General features: G+C 41.5%; 1 protein-coding gene across 1 annotated transcript; it reads left to right on the top strand.

Annotated features, from left to right (window-relative positions):
• Positions 1-2,801: 2,801 nt before the first annotated feature.
• On the top strand, positions 2,802-9,208 carry LOC146514177 (uncharacterized). The gene has a single exon (XM_085167463.1). The coding sequence runs from the start codon at positions 3,785-3,787 to the stop codon at positions 4,745-4,747; it is 963 nt and encodes a 320-aa protein (XP_085023589.1). The 5' UTR covers positions 2,802-3,784; the 3' UTR covers positions 4,748-9,208.
• Positions 9,209-10,478: the final 1,270 nt, after the last annotated feature.

Here is a 10,478-nt window from a genome sequence, read left to right as displayed (position 1 = left end):
TAAAGATGTTAAACTACATTTTCCTTTATAAGAGTAATTTATTCATTGTTTTTTTTCCAAAATTAATGAAGCAAAATAATATAAGAAATGCCACTTGAATGAGATAGCAACCAGTCTACAGTGAATGGGAATGTCAGTTCTTTTTAACTCTACTTTCCCAAGATGTTTTTTAACCTTATAGTCTTCAGCACCAACCTATGGCAATTAATCAGAACTCCAGCAGCTCCCTCTGGGTCCTGAAAAACCTTTACATAACTTTGGTTTCTCACCATGTCTGTATTCTGCAGCTTTTATCCTTCCACCTAAATCCCCCACTTTTCTTCCAGACACAAATACAATGTAAATGCACACACAGGTCAAGTAGACGGTTGGAAATCCAAGCTTTTGATAGTTACCTTGGGAAATGTCAGGGCTTGGGCAGGTCGACTGAGCCATTTCTTCCCACACCTGCTGCTTTGTGTCACTTTATGCCACAGCTTCATTTCTCATTACTGTGTTCTAGCCTAAAAAAACAGCGACTGGCAGATGCACCAAAGATCACAGGTTACACATAAAGAAACACGCATGGCCATGTTAAGTTATTTATTATCAATCTTATTTGCCGTCAAAAATAAACAAACCCCGGGGTGGTGAACAGGTAACCAGAGCAGCGAGTGGAGCCCGTGACATCAGACACCACCAAAGAGAATTGACTCTTTTCTCAGAGGCACGGGAAACACAGGATGCAATCTAGGCCTCCCACAGTCCGCACGCTAACCAGCCACACAGACCCAAATCTTGAGTTACCACCTTCCTCTTTTCTCTTTGTGCATCTCTCCTTTCAGTAGCGAGAAAGATAACTAAAGTTATTTTAGGCCCTGAGGTGGAATCACCAGCTTTTTCACACCAAAGTGGCTCGTTACAATCCTTAGGACTGTTTATAAATTAAACAGGAAGGAGCTTAAAACTTTAACCGTCACCCTGAACATTTGTAAATACTGTTAAATAAAAGATTTTTTTCTTTATGATGTAGATCACATGAAGGAAGCCAGTTGGTATGAAATAAGAGAAGCTGCGCATGGCCGTTAACTTGGGCCTGGGAAACAAACTCAATGTGAATGATGCACTTTCTCAGAACGTAAATTTCGGACATAATTAAACGCTTCTCAGAACATCACCAAAGAAGTGACTGATGGCAGGAGCGTGTTTCATCCGTCTCAACCGGAACAGCTACATTTGGCCAAATAAATAGAGGGTATCGGCTTTCCCACAAGCCCACTAATTAAATGTAGAGGCTTTTTTCTTTTTCTTTTTTTTAAGTATCACTTTGAATTATATCAGCATAGGTTAGATAAGGCAACATCCTGATACACAGTGAAGAACTCAGGCAGTCAGGAAAGAATGAAATCACGGACTTGGTCTTTACATTTTCATCTGATTCCAGTAAAAAACATTTACCCAATCAATTGTTATCCTAAGAAAGAAAGACAAACAATCACTACACCATGGCTCATTTAGAAATAATGGGCAGGCGCCTCAGTGTGCCTGTGCCCAGAGGTGTCATACAGTCATGTTTTGATCAACATGAGCAAATCTGCTTCGGTAAGTACAAGACAGAGCTTTACTGTGGAAAGAAGATCTCATTAACACGTTAACATAACAAATGAAGGATCCAAAATGCACCTTGGGAGACAATGGCTTCAAGCTGAGTTTATGCAAAAACAGGGATTGGCTTCACATTCAAATACTGGGAAAATACAAGGATCAGTTATTACAGCACTTAGCTGTTAAGATGTCTCTGTAAATATAACCAAGCTGAGGGGGAAAGCACATAATACACTGTGATTTGTTTTTAAGTAAAGGAAATATGGTGGAGGAACTGAAGACGGAGCAGCAATGGAATGAAGGTCAGGTAGCACCTGTTTCACATCAGCATCTAACAGCAGGAATATGAGTCAAACCATCTGAGCGCAGCTCTGCCCATCAGATTACTGCTTGGCATGCAGTGTGTGTAAAGAAAGAGACAAAGACAGCAGTTACAGTACATTAGAGAGAGCCACAAAGGAAAAGCAGGGATCATTTCCAAAACTCCTCTGCTAATGGAAACATCCAAGAAAGCTAGCAATGATCATGTCTCTCTCAGGGCTCTGTTGTGCGCTTAATTTCTCTTCACACTCTATGCATTCAATGGAACTAGCATATGCTCAAGTCAACCATCCAGTTTAGTTCAGCATCTAGTAGTAGTAAATAAATTGATGCTTCATCTTGAACTCATACTAAATACATAAATACAAAGGTCTGTATGACTCAGTCTCATGTGGCAAATTTCTCTCGTGCAAAATGTGTTGCATAAGAAAAATGCACAAAGAAAGTTAAATCAGACACAGGACGCCTTTAAAATAGGAAGATTTATTACGGGTGTGTCGTGTTTTTGTTTTTCCATTAAGGCAGTGCTGGTTATTCAAGTACCTGGTCTTGTGAAGCTAGTATTTTTAAATTGTTTCTAGTACACAAATCTCATGAATCCATTACCTTCAAATACATCTAAAAACATGAAAAAGAGTGGAAATGTATGCAAGTTTTCAGATGGTCCTTCTCCCAATTCCTGATAGCTTTAAAAGAAAAGGCAGACAGACAAAAAGCAGAGTTCCTTCAATTCAGTTTTATTGATATAGCACCAAATCACAACAAGAGTCACCTTAAGGAGTTATTTATTGTAAGGTAAAGACCCTACAATAATAGAGATAAAAGCCCAATATTCACACAACCCACTTTGAGTAAGCACTGTAGGAAGGAAAAACTCCTTCCTACAGTCACACACTCCTCACAAGAGGGGGAGACTCCTCCCCCTTTTGTGAGTGTGGACGCTTCATCTCTTTGCTCTTTAAATGCTTTGCTTCTTTTATTGATTTTTATTGATTTTTATGCTGATTTTTTCCCTTTTTTCCGTATGAGCTTACCTGCGATAGCTTCTGGACACTTATAGATCATTAGGACTAAAGTGTTCTTAACAGAAACAGCAACATTTTTATAGTTACCTTATCCTCAGCACTCTGTGTGTCTGTGGCCTAGACACAGCTGAAGCCTGATTACAGCGTCTGGGCACCGAACAGCCTCAATAGCCTGGAAAGGTGCTAACCGCTAGGCTAACTAGCAACAAGATGCCTTCCCACTCCACAGATGACTACCACAGCCTCCTGCAGAAGATTGCAGTAGCTACTGGAGACAAAAATTCATCGCTTAGAAGTAAACGTGGAGGTAAATGGACTGTGTGGAAATGAAACAACCTTGCCTTTGATTCAAAACAATGGCGATGAGCAAGCTAGTACACAGCTAAGGAGCACAGATAACATGACCAAGAAAGTAGACTTTGTGCACTATTATAAATCCTCAAGCGATAATCCCCCCTTGGACTGTCTTGGTGCAAAACCAAGACATAAATCATGTCTCCTGGAAGGGGGAGGACGTATCACAGGCAGAGCACAGCGAGCTGAAATCTCTGAAACCGACTGGCCTTCACTTCCTACGAGACAGAGAAGCTCTTCTACCCCTGTATACGAGAGGAAACAGGACTGGACAACCGTGAATAGGAAGGTTAACAACAAACCTCCAAAACAACTAAATGTGAAACTGCAGAACAGATTTGCTCCACTATCAAAGGACCCTGGATCTATATCGGACAACCATCCATCTAAAAGTAGCGAAGTAAGGTCTGAAAATCTGTTGAAAAAGGCCACAGGGAAAGCTAAAGGCTAGGCCTGAAACTCTGATTGTGGGTGACTCTGCCGTAAAGGATGTACAAAGGATGTGCGGTAAGAACACTAAAGTCCTCTGCTTTCCTAAGGATATGGTCAACAACCTGAAGGAGAGAATTCTTCAAATTGCAGATGAATATCCAACTGTGACAAACATTGTTCTGCATACAGGGTCAAACGATGTGTCCAAACAACAGTCGGAGGTTCTGAAACGGGACTTTACTGGATTATTAAATACTGTAAACTCTCTGAATACAGCTGTATTCATCAGTGGACCTGTACCGCCGGTCAGAGGAGGAGACGAGAGATTCAGCAGGTTGTTTACACTGAATAAATGGCTCATATCAGCATGTACTGACCACTCAGTGCATTTTATCAACAATTTTAATATTTTTTGGGAACGCAGGCATCTATTTAAAGCAAATGGATTTAATTTTAACAAGTCAGGGGTGAAACTGTTCACCTCCAACTTGTTTTATTCCATACATCATCCTTCTGTGCTTGGTGCCAAGGCTGAGATAAACGAGGAGTTATCTCAGAAAGAGGAACAAACAGTACTCCAAGAACAGACAAAGCCCAGCAGAAACCTTGAGGAGGAGCTCCATCTGCCCCCACCTGGGAAGAGCCTCAGAAAGGAGAGACATCTGAGGCAAGAAGAGGGGTCCCTATTTGCCTCCAACTCTCTCAACAACACCAACGACCAGGACCAGGGACCACGATCTTCCCCAGTCCCCCAAACCCCTGACAGGCCATCATCCTCCTCCCCCTCCCTTTCTCCCTCCTCCCCACACCTGAAATTCACTGAGGAGATGATGGAGCGGGTCAATGCTGGGCTCAGATCTAACCCCCGGCCCAATCCCTTTTTGTCCCCCATAAACCCCCCACCAGAGCAGCCAAAGGTTCGCCATCGAGCCCCACACTCAACAGAGCAATCGAAGTCACATTGCCCAGCCTCGCCCCCCTTAGTTCCTCCTTACCACCTTCATGCCCTGTCTCTGCAGTCTGATGTGTGATGTGTGAAGGGTCCGGGCTGCGAGGATTATGGCAGTGGCGACTTTTCCCAGGAGAAGCTGGGACCCTGTTTACTAGAAGGTTTTAAAATTTCTGTACTTTTAGGTGACAGAAGGAGACATGTGGCTTGGTCAAAACACAGAGAGCTGCACTCTAAAAGATCTTTAAATATAGTAAACATACCTCGTGTGCCACAGACTGCTCCCAAACACGAGGGGACAAGTAATACCTCTAAAACACTTAATTAATGATTTAATCACTGAGCACAGCCTTGATTTTATGTTTTTAACTGAAACTTGGTTGGACCAAAGTAACAGTGGAGCTGTTCTCATCGAGACGACCCCTCCTAACTACAGTTTTATCAGTGAGGCCAGGGTGAGCAGGAGAGGAGGAGGGGTTGCTGTCTTATTTAATGAATCATTTCAATGTAAGCAGCTATCTCCTGGAAGTTTTCAGTCTTTTGAATATGTGGCTTTACAGCTGAAGGCCCCATCCAAAGTTGTGTTTCTTAATGTTTACAGGCCTCCCAAATACTGCACAGACTTTTTTAATGACCTCAGTGAACTGCTGTCTGTGATCTGTGTTGATTTCGACTGTGTAATTATTGTTGGGGATTTTAACATCCATGTGGACAACCCTCAGGACAAAGGGACTAAAGACCTGAGTAACACTCTGGGCAACTTTGGGCTGACTCAGCATGTAACAGAGGCCACACATAATAGAGGACACACTGTTGACCTACTGATCTCCAAGGGCCTGAGCATTTCAAAGGTTACTGTGTCTGATGTGGGCCTGTCTGACCATTACTGTGTTTTCTTTGAAAGTAAAATCTCAGCCCACACAAATATATCAACAGCAGTGATCGTAAAACGGTGTATAACTGAACACAGTAGTGCGATTTTTAACCAGGTCTTCCCATTAACACCTGACCTGTCCAGAGGGTCAGTCAATGAGCTCGTCAGTAGCTTCAATGCTAAAATGTTAAATGTAATGGATACAATTGCTCCCATTAAGGTGAAGGTTATCTCTGGAAGGAAAAAGTCTCCATGGAGAAACTCCACACTAGTGAAAAATGAAAAAAGAGAGCGTAGGAAAGCTGAGCGCAGATGGAGAAAAACAAACCTCCAGGTTCATTATGACATCTATAAAGAGAAACTTCACAATTATAATTTACAACTGAGGAGTGCAAGGAAGTCCTACTTCTCTGACATCATCACTAAAAACAGCCATAATGCTCGGGTCTTATTTTCTACAGTTGACAGGCTAACAAACCCTCCTGTGTCAGTGGCAGCTGAACTTCATTCAACCATGGCCTGCAATGACTTTGCCAAATTCTTCACAGAAAAAATCCAAAAGATTAGACAAGCAATTGGTACATCAACAGCAGATCCAGAATATGTACTGTGTCCACCGAAAAACTGTTTAAACACCATGAAACAGTTTCACCCTATTAACAGCAAAGACCTGGAGGACATCTTAGGTCAACTGAACTCCTCCTCTTGCTGTTTAGATGTCCTACCAACAAGTTTTTTCAAAAAGGTCTCAAAGACTTTGGAGTCAGACCTGTTACAGATCGTCAACTTTTCTTTAATATCAGGTGTGTTTCCAGAATCACTAAAAACTGCTGTAATTAAACCTATACTGAAAAAGGACAATCTTGACAAGACACAAATGAACAACCAGTGTTGGGAAGGTTACTTTTAAAATGTATTCCATTACAGATTACAGAATACATGCCCCAAAATGTATTCTGTAACGTATTCCATTACGTTACTCAATGAGAGTAACGTATTCTGAATACTTTGGATTACTTAATATATTATCATGCTTTTTACAACTACATGAATGTACTATTGCTGTGATTTATTAGTGTTACTGAAGGTCCGCGGCTCCGAATGGGACCTCTGGCTAATACGGCGGGTTCCGTGTCGGGCTCGTAGCCAAAAAATAGCTTTACTTTGTTGTCTGGGTCAACTCTGCTTGCGAGAGACAGAGAGAGGCGTTGAAAGGCTGCTCCAACGGAACTTATTGTTTCGGAGGAAAACACGAACACAGTACACAGTGGAGTCTTAATAGCTTACTTACAACTGGGCTCGTCAGGCACTCTTCTTGGCTGCAGTGGTTATTATTATATTTACATGCTTCCAGCTCCCGTTTCTGCTCGATGACAACTGGTACTTTTCCTTTTCTCCCTCCTCGCGCTCACAGACACATAAGGGGTATGGCAGTCCATTCTTCCTGCAGCACGGACTACACTGCCCATGAGGCTACATTCTTTAGAGCTATACCTGTAGCGTTCTGCTTATTAGCTTAGCACAACAACAAAAAGGCGCTCTCTCACCCAGGAAACACGCAGAGAGAGCGTTACCCTGTAACCATGGCAACCGTAACGCTGCCACCTGGAACAACAGAACATAGCTGTCAAACAAAACCCAAACAGTCCTGACGCGACAATATGAAACAGGGAAGTACCGCCGTGTAATCCATTTATTTCAACAAAGTAACTGTATTCTAAATACCACCTTTTTAAACGGTAACTGTAACGGAATACAGTTACTCATATTTTGTATTTTAAATACGTAACGGCGGTACATGTATTCCGTTACTCCCCAACACTGTGAACAACTACAGGCCGATCTCAAATCTCCCATTTTTAAGTAAGATCATTGAAAAAGCAGTTTCTCAACAGCTCAATTACTTCTTAAAACAGAATAACTGCTATGATGCCTTCCAGTCAGGTTTTAGACAGAACCACAGCACTGAAACTGCTCTGACTAAAGTGTTCAATGACATATGTCTGAATACAGACAGTGGAAAAATGTCAGTCTTAGTTTTACTGGATCTCAGTGCAGCATTTGATACAGTTGACCACAACATATTACTCAAACGACTGGAGAACTGGACAGGTCTTTCAGGAACTGTACTAAACTGGTTCAAAACATACTTAGAAAACAGGAAATACTTTGTATCAATAGGTAACTTCACATCTGAGCAGACAAGTATCACATGTGGAGTTCCCCAAGGTTCCATCTTGGGACCCCTTCTGTTTAACATTTACATGCTCCCACTGGCACAGATTATAAAGAACAACAAAATAAACTATCATAGCTATGCAGATGACACACAAATATATATCACAATGTCACCAGGAGACCAAGGCCCTGTACAGGCTCTTGGTAAATGCATTGAGGAAATTAATGACTGGTTGTGCCACAATTTTCTCCAGCTAAACAAAAACAAAACTGAAGTAATAGTCTTTGGTGCCAAAGAAAAACGATTACAGGTCACCAGAGAACTTCAATCTATACACCTAAAAACCACAAACCAGGCGGGAAATTTGGGTGTAGTGATGGATGCAGACCTAAACTTAGAAAAACACATTAAGACAATAACAAAATCAGCTTACTATCACCTCAAGAATATTTCAAGGATAAAAGATCTGATGTCTCAACAGGACCTGGAAAAACTAGTCCATGCATTCATCTTTAGTAGGCTTGACTACTATAACAGCATCTTTACAGGTCTATCTAAAAAAATCAGTCAGACAACTACAGCTCATTCAGAACTCTGCTGCTCGAGTCCTCACTAAGACCAAAAAAGTGGACCACATCAGTCCAGCTCTGAGGTCTTTACACTGGCTGCCTGTCCGTCAGAGGATAGACTTTAAAGTTCTGATGCTGGTCTATAAAGCTCTGAATGGTTTAGGACCAAAATACATCAGTGCCCTCCTGACCCAGTATGAACCTTCCAGATCCCTCAGGTGATCTGGATCCGGTCTTTTATCAGTTCCCAGAGTCAGAACCAGACACAGAGAAGCTGCATTCAGCTTTTAAGCTCCTTATATCTGGAACAAACTCCCAGAAAGCCTCAGATCAGCTGAAAAACTCAGTTTATTTAAATCCAGGTTGAAGACTCACTTATTCTCAGCTGCATTTAAATAAAGCACCAAATCCGCACTTAAGCTTAAATTTCAAAACTTACATTTTAACTACTGATTTTATCTACTGTTCTGATTTTATCTGTTTTGATTTTATATACTGTTTTGTTTGTTTGCTAATTAGTTCGTTTGTTTGTTTGCTTGTTTTAATCAATTTTAAATCATGCTTTTTATTTGTTTTTGTTTCTAATGTCTCTGTAAAGCACTTTGAATCACCTTGTTGTTGAATTGTGCTATACAAATAAACTTGCCTTGCCTTGCCTTTTAACAGGAAAAAACCTCCGGCAGAAACAGGGTCACGGAGTGACGGCCATCTGCTGCGACCGGTTACGGCCACTGATCTCAAAACGCTGGTTGTATATTCTGAGCAGAGCTTTTCAGAGGTGGGGTGAAATATTATGAACAACATTTAGTATCTGTACTCAGTCTGATTTCACTTGGAAGTGTGTTCAGTAGATGGTTGTCCAAATTTAGATCTGCAGTATAGTATATTTTACAGTTTCTTGTTACCAATACTCTCTTGTCTTTGAATATATCTTGAAAGAAACTCTGGGGTCAGACTATCTATACATTTGAGAACTAATTTAAGAAAACATAAAAAAAAAAATAAGATAAGCCAGTTTTTTAGTGACTATTTTTGATAACTTATACCCGAGATGGTTTTCTCTCCAAAGTTCACCTTTAATTGCTAAATATATGTGAAAAATCTATTTTTTTAATTTGCTTTTAGCTACACCACACCCTCATCTTGTGTTCCACCTAATTTATCACATTATAGACAATAAAGATGCCGTAAATTCTATTTCGCTGTGACTTGATGTAATTATACCCCACAAAATCCTTCTACCAATGATGGATTAGACACATCCAAGACAATACCACATAGCATTACACAGTTTTATAGTAAGTCTTGTTAACTGTGGCCTGAAGAAGTAATGAAGTGTGCCATCCTAGTTATCACGGTTACATCTATCCATGTGGATGAGAGGCTAACCCCACAGAGCCAGCAGACTCGGACTGTGTGAAATGAAACACAGAGATGGTATATAAATATTGCGGTAAGCTGATGTAATGATCTCAGTGGTGTGGTCACAATGTACAGAACACATTATGAAGTATGTTCGCTGCAGCAACGACTGTCCAGAGTTGCAAAGCCTGTTCAATGTCCACCACCTTCAATGAGAATACAAACAACAGATATAAAAGTACCTATAAGCAACCTGTGCATGTGCCAGAGGGCTGACAAAGCCACGGTGCTTCAGGTTTCTTGTTGTGTCATCCAATCTACTGTATGCTATTCTAGCTAATCCCTTCTTAGATTATCCCCCCAGGCATCCCATAGGTAACACCTGTTGTTTACCTCTCAGTCATCAGGACACAAACAGCCTGGATGAAACCCTAACAGTCATTCTGTGGCAAATTTCAAGAAGGCGTGAGCAGGGCAGCATCTTCCGTCTCCACCTCCTCGCTCCCTGCCCCCACCCCTGTCCCTCTCTCTCACTCTCTCTCTCTTTCTCCTTTGGACAGCCCCACCGACAGCTGTGGAGTGGAGAGCGAGCTGCTGACGTCCTCTGGGGTAATTGCGTTGTAAATGTGAGGTTTGAGGGGGTAAATAAAGAGCTCTAAAGCAGGACCAAAGTAGCCACAAAGAGAGACAGAAAGAGACACGAGGAGAGAGGGGAGAGAAAAAAGCGTAACATGACACCAACCACTGCCTCTGTTATAAGAAGCTTCACCGGCACCACATCGACCCTATATATAGGTTGTGGGCTACTTTCCATTTCGGTTTTCCATCT

Source organism: Neolamprologus multifasciatus, chromosome 7, assembly GCF_963576455.1.
Source record: "Neolamprologus multifasciatus chromosome 7, fNeoMul1.2, whole genome shotgun sequence".
NCBI classification, from domain to species: Eukaryota; Metazoa; Chordata; class Actinopteri; order Cichliformes; family Cichlidae; genus Neolamprologus; species Neolamprologus multifasciatus.
This window is presented reverse-complemented; position numbering and strand designations above follow the sequence as displayed.

Coding starts and splice junctions, on each gene's coding strand:
- LOC146514177 (XM_085167463.1), top strand. CDS start 3,785: ATGTGCGGTAAGAACACTAAAGTCCTCTGCTTTCCTAAGGATATGGTC.